We start from the raw sequence: 15,589 nt of genomic DNA on the forward strand, positions 1-15,589 counted from the left end.
TAACTCCTTAGTTATATCTCAGTTTACTCACTTACTTATGATGATTTTGTTTTTCAAATCATATGAGCAAAAAATATTTAGCTTTATCTGTGATGCTAAACCAGACAAGATAAAGCGTGCCTATCTATATCATGAATATGAACTGGGTGGGTTGAGATTATTAACTCTAAAAGCAGTAAACCTCTCTCTAAAAGCTTCACTTATCCAAAAGTTTTACTTGAACCTGCCTTCGCTTTGTCTCCCCCTCCTGTCCAGCTCAGGCGTTCGGCGTCGCCGGCCTTCTAGCTGCTGCCGAACCTGCTGCTGGCGAACGCCCTTCACTCATCAACCCCGGACTTGTCTCGTCATCATTACACACACCTGGTTCCAATCCCTACTCTATCACGGTATATATACTCTCTCTGTCATTTGTCTTTGTCAGTCATTGTATATGTTGCTTGTTTTCCTGAGAGGAATCTCTCATACTATTTCCCCTGAGTACTTTATATTTTGCACTGTGGGTTTCGTCCCGCTTTAAGCTATGGTGCTTTAATAAATTCAGTAGTTCTAAAGCTGCGACTGCCTCCTCCTCTCAACACTTGTGACAGAATGACCGACCCAAGAAAACAGGAGGCAGCAGGACATCCCGACCTCTCCGCTGCAGCTCCTACAGCAAGACTCGTGCCTGGAGCACCTCGGGACTGCCATGGACGAGGTGATCCGGACCGTACGCCAAATTCAGGCTACACCTCCACCATCCCAGCTCCTCATGGTCGTTCCAGCCACCCCACCACAATCTACATCACCCGTTCCGATCAGCAACGTCCACCTGCCCCTCCCGGAGCAGTTTGACAGCACCCCAGCTCACTGTAGGGGGTTTCTCCTGCGGTGTGACCTCCACCTTGCACGTCATGCCGGGACGGCCTCCGAGAGGGACAAGGTGGCCTTGGTGATTTCAGTGCTGACGGGCCGGGCTCTGGAGTGGGCGCACGCCGTCCTTCTAGCTGCCGTAAACACCCTTCACTCTTCAACCCCGGACTTGTCTCGTCATTACACACACCTGGTTCCAATCTCCACTCTATCACTGTATATATATATATATATATATATATATATATATATATATATATATATACTCCCTCTGTCATTTGTCGGTCGTTGTTTATGTTGCTTGTTCTTTCCTGCTCCTGCTTTTTTTCCTGAGTACTTTATATTTTGCACTGTGGGTTTCGTCCCGCTTTAAGCTATGGTACTTTAATAAATTCAGTAGTTCTAAACCTGCGACTGCCTCCTCCTCTCTACACTTGTGACAGAACCCTAAATGGTTCTCAAGTAGATTACTAAGAAAAGCGAATGTATTGTTTTATAAATGGCCATTTTGCCTTTGTGCAGATTGCCATGTCTCATTTTCGATTAATTGAAAATTAAACTTTTTTTCAAAGTATCTCAATTTTTCAAACAAGCATTGCTGAGCTGACTTCAATTTCATCCCCCTGAGAAGATGGAACAAATATTACAACAAATATTATGGCTGAACTCAAATGTGCTGGTTGATAAAATACTTGTATTTATGGAAAATATGTTTGAAAAGGGTATTTTGTTTTTAAATGATATTGTAAATTGGAATGGTAGTTATGTCTTTCATTTAGATATCAGAATTGTATGGGAAGGTCTGCTCAATCCAAGATTACAACCAATTGATTACAGCATTACCTCAAAAATGGAGGAGGCAGGTGGCAGCGGGAGGAGGTAGGGAACTGGTCTGTCTGCCCAATATAAAGGATCAAAACTGGTGGAGGAATAAAAATAGCATAAATAGGAACGTTTACCAGTTTCATTTGAGGACCAGGATGTTGACAGCTGTGCCATACAGATTGCAAAATAGTTGGGAAGAGATTTTTGATGTACCGATTCCATGGTACAGGGTGTACAAATTGATATATAAAACGACTCAAGATTAAAGACTTCGTGCTTTTCAGCTAAAATTATTGTACATAATTCTTGCCAGCAACAAAATGTTGAATATTTGGGGCATACAATCATCGCAGCTCTGCAGATTTTGTTGCGAGGATACAGAATCAATAGACCATTTGTTTTGGTACTGCCCTCAGGTAGCCTGTTTCTGGTCTCAGGTTCAGGAATGGCTGAAAATGCATAACATGAATCTAAAATTGACCCTAGAAATAGTATTGTTTGTGGATATCTGGAGAGACCGGGTCAGCCAATTACTAATATACTAATACTCTTAGTAAAAGTATTTATCTTCAACTCGCAATCTGTGGATTCTATTCGATTAGATATTTTCAAATTGTATGTTAAACATCACAGCATAGTTGAAAGATATATGGTGCGTAGAAATGCAAAAAGTATGTTTGAATGACACTGTTTGCCTGAAGCTGATGCCGTGCAGGTGTTTGTACACATGCATATACACACGCTCTCATTAAAATACACACACGTGCACATACACGGACACACACACACGCACATATACACACGTCAAAAGAGCCATACATGCACTCAAACGTATTCAGTTGGCCTTGCTGTTATGATTGTTGTTGTCCTTGATGACTTTTGTTTTTTTGCGTTGTTGTTTTCTGTTTTCCTTTGTCTTTTCTTTTGTTCATTTTGTTGGTGCATTGGGGAATGGGGGCTTGGGGACAGGGTCTTGGGGGTGGGGAATGGAATTATTTTATATTTCTCGGGGGAAACTGTGTCTTGGATGGTTGAGGGCAGCTTTTGGGGAACTGTGGGGGGGGGGTCTTGGAGGGCTGGTGGCCTGGCGGTTGGGAGCGTGGGCCGGTCGCTGATGGGTCGCTGGTTCGGGTCCCCGTTTTTGACCTTATGGGAGATCTGTCGACGTGCCCTTGAGCAGGGCGTTGACCCTGGTTGCTTCTGTGGGTCGCTCTGGATGGGAGTCTGTTAGATGACGAATGTGATTTAGATGTTCAGCGGCTTCACTGCAAGCATATTGTATGATTTAAATATTCAAAATAAAAAAAATAAAAATAATCTGACATTATGCATTGGGAAGATTTGTTAATTGGCAAGACGTCTTGCGGATGTATTTAGAAAGCCTACCTTTTAAATGATACAGTTCTACATGGATTCTACATTGTCCAGGCATCAACATTCTATTCTCAACAGAATAATATGCTACTCTGCCTCCTCAGGCATTAAGCCTTAGCTTACCCACAAGAACACTTCAAAATATACATCATTGCTCATATACAGTATTTGGTTACCTCAGGACTGTCTCTGTGTGTTTGTGCATTTGCCTTCAGATATTTACTGGCATATTATTTACTGTGAGGTGTAACACTGGGTCCTCCAGCAAGTCAGAGAGCTGAACTAGTACCAACAGTATTAAAGTTCAAGTTGATTTCATTCAGCCTGTTGTTTGAGTGTTTGCTTGAGCCTGCCTGGAGTGCCAGATGGGTGGGTGGGGTTTGCACTTTCCGGACTATTCCATTGATTCCATTGCGCCAGGCAAGCTAAATCAAGCACAGCATTTAAAAGTTAATAGACACAGGGCTGGTGCCATCCCCTACTGCCATTGTGGCCTTGAGCAAGGCATTTAACCCCTGAACTGTTACAAGCGTAGGGCTGTAATGCTGACCCTGTGCCGCTCCCCAGCCTGTTGCATTAACAGTCAGGAGGTTGGGTATTGTGACAGTAAAAATATCCACTTCTCGATTTGCCGTGAAGTGTTGTGGGATAATTAGGAGTACAGCGGCACCTTCGTTTTTTCAAACCCTTTCACTTGAAGTTCACCGACGTGCACATGTATTGGCATATGTTTGTTACAGGAAGAGAGCATTCCTTCTAGTCGTAATGTTATGGCTACACAAAGAGAAGTCCTGTTCCACCCAACTGCCACGCAGACATAATGTAGTAAGATAACTAGCAAGACAAAGATAACACAGCTCACAGGTTATAGATAGTACTTGGTATTCGGCGCATGTGACCAATAACATTTGATTTGATTTGATATTCTCAGATAGCCATGTTTGGATTGTCCTCCTTACATATACAATTCAAATAGGTTTCAATACTGAAACTCCTCATTGAAACAATACCATGTGGGTGTTCAGCCAATCAAATTAAATGTACTTTACACTGCATGTTCTTCTCATGTTTCCTCCAAGACGTAGAACTGTGATTGTAATATGTGACTATTAAAAAACCAACGGAAATGTGTCCTCCCTCATAGCATTCCGTATGAGAAAGCTTTATTGAACTAATGTAGTTTTACAACTAGGCCTACATGTTTTCAGACGTTCAAATCGAAAACGAGATTTCCTAAAGTAAACAGAAAAAAAGGAGGATTCCAAGATCATGGCATCCAGGTTTTTATAACATGACATTTTTACAACGGCGGGCCGGGCATGAACTGATCAGCTGAACTACCATTAAAAAGGATATTGTAAGAAGAGCATAGTTTCAGTCAATGTAAGGTCAATGCAAACACATGCTATAAAACGTTTACCTACCTAATATAAAAAAGTGTACCTTGCTAATCTGAATGAAACATTTAGCAGTGTATGTATCATCCAATTAGCAGAGTAACATGTCAATAAACACACAAAAACTCAACAACACGCTCTTACAGTTACAATGTCTTCTCCTTTGGTTGGAATGGCCCTTTTTAAAAAGCTATAGATCACAAGAACATCTAGTGTTGTTAGAGTGTGATAAGACACAAAGAAATACCGCAGGAATCTTTCCGACTCCTAGACAGCGTTACTAAAAAAAAGTGCATGGCTTCCTTCTATCTTTTCATAAGGGCATAATTATAATCTGCAACATCAACTCAAAAAGAGATATTTTCTCCCCAGAATATGGTAGACCTAGTCTGGGTTCAAGTCTGTATAGCTAACATTCCACTCTTTTGTACTCCGTGGCACATGACATGGAGTACAAGTAATGGAATGTTAGCTAAACAGACTTGAACCCAAAATATTACTGTGAGGTGTAGTAACACTGGGTCCTCCAGCAAGTCAGAGAGCTGAAATAGTACCAACAGTATTAAAGTTCAAGTTGATTTCATTCAGCCTGTTGTTTGAGCGTTTGCTTGAGCCTGCCTGGAGTGCCAGATGGGTGGGTGGGGTTTGCACTTTCCGGACTATTCCATTGATTCCATTGCGCCAGGCAAGCTAAATCAAGCACAGCATTTAAAAGTTAATAGACACAGGGCTGGTGCCATCCCCTACTGCCATTGTAGCCTTGAGCAAGGCATTTAACCCCTGAACTGTTACAAGCGTAGGGCTGTAATGCTGACCCTGTGCCGCTCCCCAGCCTGTTGCATTAACAGTCAGGAGGTTGGGTATTGTGACAGTAAAAATATCCACTTCTCGATTTGCCGTGAAGCGTTGTGGGATAATTAGGAGTACAGCGGCACCTTCGTTTTTTCAAACCCTTTCACTTGAAGTTCACCGACGTGCACATGTATTGGCATATGTTTGTTACAGGAAGAGAGCATTCCTTCTAGTCGTAATGTTATGGCTACACAAAGAGAAGTCCTGTTCCACCCAACTGCCACGCAGACATAATGTAGTAAGATAACTAGCAAGACAAAGATAACACAGCTCACAGGTTATAGATAGTACTTGGTATTCGGCGCATGTGACCAATAACATTTGATTTGATTTGATTTGATATTCTCAGATAGCCATGGTTGGATTTGTCCTCCTTACATATACAATTCAAATAGGTTTCAATACTGAAACTCCTCATTGAAACAATACCAATGTGGGTGTTCAGCCAATCACATTAAATGTACTTTACACTGCATGTTCTTCTCATTTTTCCTCCAAGATGTAGAACTGTGATTGTAATATGTGACTATTAAAAAACCAACGGAAATGTGTCCTCCCTCATAGCATTCCGTATGAGAAAGCTTTATTGAACTAATGTAGTTTTACAACTAGGCCTACATGTTTTCAGACGTTCAAATCGAAAACGAGATTTCCTAAAGTAAAACAGACAAAAAGGAGGATTCCAAGATCATGGCATCCAGATTTTTATAACATGATATTTTTACAATGGCGGGCCGGGCATGAACTGATCAGCTGAACTACCATTAAAAAGGATATTGTAAGAAGAGCATAGTTTCAGTCAATGTAAGGTCAATGCAAACACACGCTATAAAACGTTTACCTACCTAATATAAAAAAGTGTACCTTGCTAATCTGAATGAAACATTTAGCGGTGTACGTATCATCCAATTAGCAGAGTAACATGTCAATAAACACACACAAACTCAACAACACGCTCTTACAGTTACAATGTCTTCTCCTTTGGTTGGAATGGCCCTTTTTAAAAAGCTATAGATCACAAGAACATCTAGTGTTGTTAGAGTGTGATAAGACACAAAGAAATACCGCAGGAATCTTTCTGACTCCTAGACAGCGTTACTAAAAAAAAGTGCATGGCTTCCTTCAGTCTTTTCATAAGGGCATAATTATAATCTGCAACATCAACTCAAAAAGAGATATTTTCTCCCCAGAATATGGTAGACCTAGTCTGGGTTCAAGTCTGTATAGCTAACATTCCACTCTTTTGTACTCCGTGGCACATGACAAGACATGTTAGCTAAACAGACTGGAACCCAAAATATTACTGTGAGGAGGTGTAACACTGGGTCCTCCAGCAAGTCAGAGAGCTGTCAACTGTTAGCTAAACAGACTGACAACCAGACTACGATAGGCCTACCGCTGGAATAAATAAGAGACAAGTTCCACAATATATTTCCCATATACATCCGTTAACCGCTTGTCCTTGCATTGCTTTAATTGATGTCCCAGCACACAGGGTGTGTTTCAATTGAAAACAGGTCATTCTCCTAGTGGAGGAAAACCTGCAAGATGAAAACAATAAAGCTGGTTACATAGACTGCAGAACATTACAATAGTGTCCAATAATCTATCCTTTCTCCCTAAGCATGCACTGCATTTACTGGTAATTACTGGTATAATACATATTGTGGAAACTCTGTCTAGCACATACCTACACCTATCCCAATACTTTTAAATATATTTATATTTATTTATATTTTATTTTTATTTCACCTTTATTTAACCAGGTAAGCCAGTTGAGAACAAGTTCTCATTTACAACTGCGACCTGGCCAAGATAAAGCAAAGCAGTGCGATAAAAAACAACAACACAGAGTTACATATGGGGTAAAACAAAACATAAAGTCAAAAAATACAACAGAAAATATATATACAGTGTGTGCAAATGTAGCAAGTTATGGAGGTAAGGCAATAAATAGGCTATAGTGCAAAATAATTACAATTAGTATTAACACTGGAATGATAGATGTGCAAGAGATGATGTGCAAATAGAGATACTGGGGTGCAAATTAGCAAAATAAATAACAATATGGGGATGAGGTAGGGAGAAGTGAACGAGTGCACACTTCAGGAAATGTGTAGTTACATAACATTTATACTGCATGAATGCATAGGCACACACTTGCAAAATAAACAGCTATTTAGATCAAAAAGCTTCAAATATTTCGGAGAAGCGCTAGCTAGCTAGCCTACCCGTTTCCAGTTGGTTGGATGGAGGAATACAGATGTTTGTTAGCCTAGCTAGCCTACCCGTTTCCAGTCTGTTGGATGGAAGAATACAGATGTTCGTTAGCCTAGCTAGCCTACCTGTCTCCAGTCTGTTGGATGGAGGAATACAGATGTTCCTTAGCCTAGCTAGCCTACCTGTTTCCAGTCTGTTGGATGGAGGAATACAGATGTTTGTTAGCCTAGCTAGCCTACCCGTTTCCAGTCTGTTGGATGGAAGAATACAGATGTTCCTTAGCCTAGCTAGCCTACCTGTTTCCAGTCTGTTGGATGGAGGAATACAGATGTTCCTTAGCCTAGCTAGCCTACCTGTTTCCAGTTGGTTGGATGGAGGAATACAGATGTTCATTAGCCTAGCTAGCCTACCTGTTTCCAGTCTGTTGGATGGAGGCATACAGATGTTCGTTAGCCTAGCTAGCCTACCCGTTTCCAGTTGGTTGGATGGAGGAATACAGATGTTCGTTAGCCTAGCTAGCCTACCCGTTTCCAGTCTGTTGGATGGAGGAATACAGATGTTCCTTAGCCTAGCTAGCCTACCCGTTTCCAGTTGGTTGGATGGAGGAATACAGATGTTCCTTAGCCTAGCTAGCCTACCCGTTTCCAGTCTGTTGGATGGAAGAATACAGATGTTCCTTAGCCTAGATCTGGAGGTTGATGAAGGGAGCGAACCCCACCACATCCTGCAGTAGCACCAAGGGATAGACAGACAACAATACATATTTCAGACTGACTTTTTGGTTTGTATGGTCCTTGCAGTACAATTACTTTTATCAATGCCTCAGTGAAACAATACAAGACAACGCGTGTGTTCAGCCATTCACATTAAATGTATAAGGTACCGGATGTTCTTCCAAGTGGTAAAACTGTGAGGGTGATATGTGATTATTATTATTATACACTAATTGCGATTTTCTAAATGACAGTAATAATTGTACATGAGCGTGTCCTCCGCCCTCATACCTGCAGCAGCACAAGGGCCCTCTGTAGTGGTGGCTCCACATCGATCTCTACATTCCTCTTCCGCAGGGGGTCCAGACTGGACTCAGTCACGTTGTGACAGTGGTTCACCTTCAGAGACTGCAGCTTGGGGCAGTACTCTGCAACAGTCCTGCGCACGCACGCACGCACACACACACGCACACGCACACACACACACACACACACACACACACACACACACACACACACACACACACACACACACACACACACACAGAGAGGACCAAAAGGTGTAAGGACAGGATTACCAGTGAATATCAAAGTAGAGTGCCACTCCCCTTCATCCAAAGCAAGCCGGAGCAGGACATAGTCTGCAACCGTCCTGGACTGCAGAGTCAGACAAACACAGCATGAACATGGTTCCTACAGGTGTGCCACTGAGGATGTGCCACTGCAGATCTAAAACATGTCACAGTAAAACACTGTGGGTTTTGCACCCAAAAAGTGTCAGCCCAGAGCGAGACATACAGGTGGAACATGACAGTAGAATAACAGTGACAAACGTCTTAGTCAAAATGAACCTGACTAGCATATGAACCTGACTAGCATATGAACCATACTGGACCCCCGTGGGAATCGAACCCACAACCCTGGCGTTGCAAACGCCATGCTCTACCAACTGAGCTACACGGGACCTGACTAGTATATTAACCTGACTAGTATATGAGCCTGACTAGTATATAAACCTGACTAGTATATAAACCTGACTAGTATATGAACCTGACTAGTATATGAACCTGACTAGTATATAAACCTGACTAGTATATAAACCTGACTAGTATATAAACCTGACTAGTATATGAACCTGACAAGTATCTGAACCTGACTAGTATATGAACCTGACTAGTATATGAACCTGACTAGTATATAAACCTGACTAGTATATAAACCTGACTAGTATATAAACCTGACTAGTATATAAACCTGACTAGTATATAAACCTGACTAGTATATGAACCTGACTAGTATATAAACCTGACTAGTATATAAACCTGACTAGTATATAAACCTGACTAGTATATGAACCTGCCTAGTATATACACCTGACTACAACCTGACTAGTATATGAACCTGACAAGTATCTGAACCTGACTAGTATATAAACCTGACTAGTATATAAACCTGACTAGTATATAAACCTGACTAGTATATAAACCTGACTAGTATACAAACCTGACTAGTATATAAACCTGACTAGTATCTGAACCTGACTAGTATCTGAACCTGACTAGAACCTGACTAGTATATGAACCTGACTAGTATATAAACCTGACTAGAACCTGACTAGTATATGAACCTGACTAGTATATAAACCTGACTAGAACCTGACTAGTATATGAACCTGACTAGTATATGAACCTGACTAGTATCTGAACCTGACTAGTATCTGAACCTGACTAGTATATAAACCTGACTAGTATATGAACCTGACTAGTATCTGAACCTGACTAGTATATGAACCTGACTAGAACCTGATTAGTATATGAACCTGACTAGTATATAAACCTGACTAGTATATAAACCTGACTAGTATATGAACCTGACTAGTATATGAACCTGACTAGTATATGAACCTGACTAGTATATGAACCTGACTAGTATATGAACCTGACTAGAACCTAAATAGTATATAAACCTGACTAGTATATAGATAACCTACATTAGCAAAATACACACACACACACACACACACACACACAGAGATGATACCAATCATTTGAGCAGTCAGTGTATCAAAACAACAGCACCTGATGGAGTTGTTCCTAACCCTCAGGCAGCCTGTCAGGTCTAGCTGTTCCAGCTCCCTGCAGTTCTTGGCCACTTCCTCCACAGACACGTCTGTAATGTTGGCGTTGACCGCCACAGACAGCGACCTCATCTTCAGACACTTCTTGGATAGATAACAGATGGCCTCGTCTTTGAGCTGGCGGCAGGCGGTCAGGTCGATGGACCTCAGGCCCCCACAGTGGTCAGCCAGGCTGCGTATGGACAGGCTGTCCACCCACTCACAGTGGGCCAGGACTAGGTACTCCAGGTGTGTGCAGCTCAACGACACGGCTACTAAAGAGTGACGGGTCAGCCGGTCACACCCCCTCATGTCCACTCTCAGCAGGTGCTGGTTCTGGCCAATCACAGGCAGCAGCTCCTTGTCCGTCACCCAATCGGAGCAGTTCTGGACGGACAAGTTCTGAAGGACTTTGTTGTCCCTTAGTATGTTGCTGAATGCCTCCTTGGGAAGGCTGGGCCCGATCTGGGAACATTACAGGAGTGTGATTGTAAACTGGGTATTAGGCTAAATAGTGTATGAGCATTTCAGTACAAGAAACTTTAAGGAAATCCTGGACTAAATAGAATGGATAGTGTGTGGCCTACCTGTGTGAGGTCAAAGATGCGACAGTTGGCCAGGTACACCTGGATGAGGGCATAGAACTGCTTGCTCACTCTCTGTAGCCGCACCAGCTGGCGTAATGGCAGGTAGCAGAAGATGTGTGTTACCAGCACATCCTCCCAGGGCAAATCCAAGAGGTGACATCTGCCAACAGACATTTAAAACTTGATCAAATGATGAACAAGTTAATGGACTAGCACAGTCACACAGCAACGTCTGCCTCGCGTTTGAACTAGCTCTACAAACTAGATTGATGGCTAGATACGTTAGCTAGCTCGCTCAACCATAAGGAATGATGTGATGATTCTGCAAGACAGGGCAGGGCATGCATTCTCCAACTGCCGTAGCAAGCTACGGTAGCTAACGGTTAGCTAGCTCCGCTGACACTTTTTTATTGTAAACAAAAATACATGTGTGCTTACAAAATACATACTTGCAACACTCTGTTTCCGCATCCATTTTGAATCCACAGAAATATGCGAGATAGCTAGCAAACTGTCGTTGTACATGTAGCTATCTTGTGAGCCTTGGTTGAAGCTTTCTAGCTCAGCTTTTTGGGCTGTATTCCCGAACTTCCGGGTACGAACACTGGGTATGTTCCAGAATGCACAGTCAACCTATCTGCGCAGGAATAGTGACTCTATATCACAGTAAATGTGTTTGTTTTAGGATAAATAAAGCTGAGAAAAAATGATAAATTGGAATGATTATTGATGGTCTTTGACAATTATGTGCAATGTTTTGGTAAAAATGTACGACCGAACGTTATGAAGTGAAATTAGGATCCAAGTGACATTCTACGCATGTGCATTTTACCGATACGCACTCACTGTCAGTTTAAGGAATGACTTGATCAGTTCTTTATCAGAAGGAATTATTTTATTATCCAATGGTGGCTCACAATGTGAAGAGCTTTGATTCATGTCAATAAATGAAAATCGTTCTACAAATGCAATTTATTATGTATGGAAAACAAAATGTATAGGCCAAGCTTGGACACAGTAATAACCAATAGGCTCAATTAATGAAATATCCAATTCCATTTAAGCTTTGGTTATGATGATCATACTTAATTCTCTACCATGTACAAAATAATCAATAATCTGACCATATAGTTCTTTATATTGTAAAATAGATAATCTATTATAATAATAATAATAATATGCCATTTAGCAGACGCTTTTATCCAAAGCGACTTACAGTCATGTGTGCATACATTTTTACGTATGGGTGGTCCCAGGGATCGAACCCACTACCCTGGCATTACAAGCGCCATGCTCTACCAATTGAGCTACAGAGGACTATTCTATAGTGACCCCCAGGAACAGCACCAATATTAGTTTACTATGGTTCTACAGTATTTCCAATAGATGCATAGCTTTTCTACATACCTGTCAAGTGGAAAAATGAGAGGAAACCAATGACTAACTGTCACTAACAGGATCTGCATACCCATGCAAACTGCTGAACAAATAACCATCCTGTCAATTCACCTTTTAGCAGGCAGGGACACAATGGAGTCAACCATGCTGAACAATTGCTGAGCCTAGAGTTATGGTTCCCTGAATGAGGAAGACCAACAGGGTGGCTGAGTGAATACCCACTCCTGACTGCCTGCTCTGGATATAGGCTACAAGCTAAAAGAAGAAGTATATCCTATAATGGCGTGCATTAAATCAATCTATGATTTCAGCGCTGAGACCTTGGACGGTCAGAGCGTTCCTCTCAGTGACTACAGGGGCATGGTGCTCCTCGTTGTCAACATGGCCACCTTCTGAGGGTCAACAATAGAGGAGGTAGGCTAATGATGATTCATGGTGCTAGCCTATACAGGCTAAAAGCCTAATGCTGGTCAGCGAACATAGGCCTAATTGTGTTGTAGTATTAGAGATATTTTACAGTCAGTCCAAGGGGAATGTTTTTGTTCTCCAAGGGGAATGTTGAGGTGGTGTTCTAATTCTGTGGGTCATCCAACAGTACCACAGAATGAATGCACTCATGGAAATGTTTGGTGACCTCAACTTCACTGTCCTGGGATTCTCCTGCAATCAGTTTGGTCTTCAGGCACCTGGTAAGTCTTTTTGAAATAACAATAAGTGTTTTTGATCTGTTGTAACTTATAGGCCTACTTTGTCTCCAGGAGTAATGCTAAGTATCAAAACACTCACGTGTAGGCCCATAGTATGCTTGTTTGTCATGTGGAACAACGATGACGAGACCAGTTTGTTTTTTAAATGTCTCTGTTTCAGAACTAATAAGCTTACTGTTCTGTTGTATTTGTTGTTGTTGTGTCTTCAGAGGTAAATCATGAAACCCTCAACCTTCTCAAGTATGTAAGGCCAGGTGGGGGGTTTGTCCCCAAGTTCCCTGTGTTTGGCAAGATCGAGGTCAACGGGTTGAATGAAGAACCTCTTTTCGCCTATCTCAAGGTACATTTGACATTTTAGTCATTTAGCAGACGCTCTTATCCAGAGCGACTTACAGTTTTTTAGTGAGTACATACATTTTTCATACTAGCATAAATGTTTAATGGACTAGCACAGTCACACATCAAACTAGATTGATGGCTACGTGGTAGAATATTTGACATGTCCTTATGCACTATTATGTACCTCACTCTAGGGTCAAGTTGAATACCTTATGGACTTCCAGACCTCACTAAAAGCTTTTGTTCATGTCTTCTACAACAGGAGTCTTTGCCCTATGTGAACCCTGTCATAGGAGATATAAAGAAGTTCTACTGGTCACCCATCAAAGTCAATGACATTCGCTGGAACTTTGAGAAGTTTCTAATCGATTCTAAAGGGGTGCCTTTCAGACGGTAAGTTAATCACACGAAGAAGAAGAAAAAATGACTTGACAGTATAATAAATGTATCAATCATTCATCATTTAAAAAATAAAAATGTAAAAAAATATATATCATTCATTCATATAATTCATTCGTTAATTCATTTACAAATAACAAGATTTGAAAATACTTTATAATGGCCTCTCCTTTTCCCCAGTTATGAACTTCATGGCCCTCCTGAGATCGTGGAGAAAGACATCGCAAGCCTTCTATAAATGGAGCCATCTGTTCCCTTTATGGCTGTCAAGAAAGTGGGTCCTTCGCCAGCAGAGGCAGAGTGACGATCTCTCAGTAAATGCAGACTAAATGCAGCTGAGCTGGATCTGATGGAGCAGGGAGAAGGACTCTGAGTTTCAGTGCATTCACTCAGAGTATCAGATCCCTCCAGCCCTTGTTGGTGATTAGTAGGCCTATCAGAGTATCAGAACCCTCCAGCCCCTCTTGGTGATCAGTAGGCATGTAAACAGCATGCTCTCAATGTAACTACTCCCTTTGTTATTGTTGCAAAACAGAGGAAGTGAATAAATATTTTGTCTGAAATCTTAAAATACATTGTCCATTTAATTGTTTAACATTGTTAAAACATTATTTGTAGGCTACAGTAGGGGAAAAACCGAGTCTCCAGACTCATAGAAACTCAAACCTACTTGTATGGAATGATATACCATACATAAAGAATATACACAATTTAACTGAGCACTTTATGGATGTGTGATGATAAAATACAATTCATGATTTGGATAGTTTTATGTTTGACATTTCTATACTTTGACGTTTTTCTGATCAAAGAGACTGCTATTCAGAAAAAAATACCATTTTTTTTTAAGGTAATAAGATGTCAGACAATCAAAAAATGAGAAAAGTGGAACATGTTTTGAGTGAATATGGAATGGAGGATAGCACAGAACCTCTGGAAAAGCTACAGAAGGAAATTGAACGTGACGACAGTGAGGTTGAATTAAATGTGGTGGCAGGTGTGATCAGGAAAGTTGGCGTCAAGTGCAAAAAGAGGGATACGTCCTCCAGTAGCTCAGAGATGGAACCTGACGAGGGTGAGGATGAAGTACCTGCGGTGAGGACCACCGAGTTTGGACATGATAAAGAAGAATCTGGTCCAGTAGGAGTGACATTTTTGGAGAAAGTGGACCCTTGCCTTTTGTCGGGTCCATTTGTGGTTTCAGGGTGGGTGAGAAAGGAGTTGGGGGCAGTTGAATGAGTGAAGGGAACCTGTAGTGGACTTGTGATATGTATTTGTGTCTCTTCTGATAAGAGGGAGCAGGTGCTCTGTGTCACGTAACTTCGGTCAAGATCTGTTTCTTGCTTTGCTCTTAGGAACAGGGCACCATTGAAAGGAGTGATTTCTGGGGTAGCGTTAAGTGTGGAGATGGAGCAATTGAAGTTGAGGATTCCTGGTGTTTGTGACGTCCGCCGTTTGGTGCGTCGCAGACCCGGTGGGGAGCGTGGTGAAACAGAGAAGTCACTGTCAGGCCTTTTGAGTCAGAGTCTTTACCCGACAAAGTCATGTTAGGATATATCAGTTAACCTGTTAGAGCTTTTGTGGCGAATCCACTGCGTTGTTTCAGGTGCAATGTTTATGCAGAGATGTATTTGGGTATACGAGATTTGATTTCAGAAGAGTTACAGGGTGTGTTGAGGGGTGGTGTCCCGTCCTCCCAGGCCGTTGGCATGGTGCAGGAGCAAATACGGTCAAAGTATTTGACCGTAGTGGGTTTTTAATGAGTGTAGGCGGTGTTGTCTAGAGCTATATTTCACTTAGAGGAACAGGACTA

General features: G+C 41.7%; 1 protein-coding gene and 1 pseudogene across 2 annotated transcripts; one reads left to right on the forward strand and one right to left on the reverse strand.

Annotated features, from left to right (window-relative positions):
- Positions 1 to 4,169: 4,169 nt before the first annotated feature.
- On the reverse strand, positions 4,170 to 11,539 carry LOC311111079 (F-box/LRR-repeat protein 15). The gene is made up of 6 exons (XM_084189078.1): positions 11,383 to 11,539; positions 10,934 to 11,093; positions 10,309 to 10,811; positions 8,522 to 8,669; positions 8,156 to 8,241; positions 4,170 to 6,838 (listed from the first exon to the last, which is right to left on the reverse strand). The coding sequence occupies exons 1-5, from the start codon at positions 11,406 to 11,408 to the stop codon at positions 8,200 to 8,202; spliced, it is 879 nt and encodes a 292-aa protein (XP_084045204.1). The 5' UTR covers positions 11,409 to 11,539; the 3' UTR covers positions 4,170 to 6,838; positions 8,156 to 8,199.
- Positions 11,540 to 12,610: 1,071 nt separating this feature from the next.
- Positions 12,611 to 14,014, forward strand: LOC311111073 (glutathione peroxidase 1-like; annotated as a pseudogene). Its single transcript has 5 exons — positions 12,611 to 12,745; positions 12,927 to 13,020; positions 13,248 to 13,378; positions 13,640 to 13,770; positions 13,957 to 14,014. The product of its transcript is annotated as a glutathione peroxidase 1-like (transcript).
- The last annotated feature ends 1,575 nt before the right edge of the window (positions 14,015 to 15,589 follow it).

Source organism: Coregonus lavaretus, assembly GCF_964263955.1.
Source record: "Coregonus lavaretus genome assembly, contig: SUPER_36_unloc_1, whole genome shotgun sequence".
Lineage (NCBI taxonomy): Eukaryota > Metazoa > Chordata > Actinopteri > Salmoniformes > Salmonidae > Coregonus > Coregonus lavaretus.

What these genes read in the sequence shown, in the direction of transcription:
- LOC311111079 (XM_084189078.1), bottom strand. Translation starts at nt 11,408, where the DNA reads ATGGATGCGGAAACAGAGTGTTGCAA. An exon ending in GCATCTTTGACCTCACACAG is followed by an intron (nt 10,812 to 10,933) that starts GTAGGCCACACA and finishes TAATGTTCCCAG; the next exon opens with ATCGGGCCCAGCCTTCCCAA. An exon ending in GGGCCCTTGTGCTGCTGCAG is followed by an intron (nt 8,242 to 8,521) that starts GTATGAGGGCGG and finishes GTGCTACTGCAG; the next exon opens with GATGTGGTGGGGTTCGCTCC.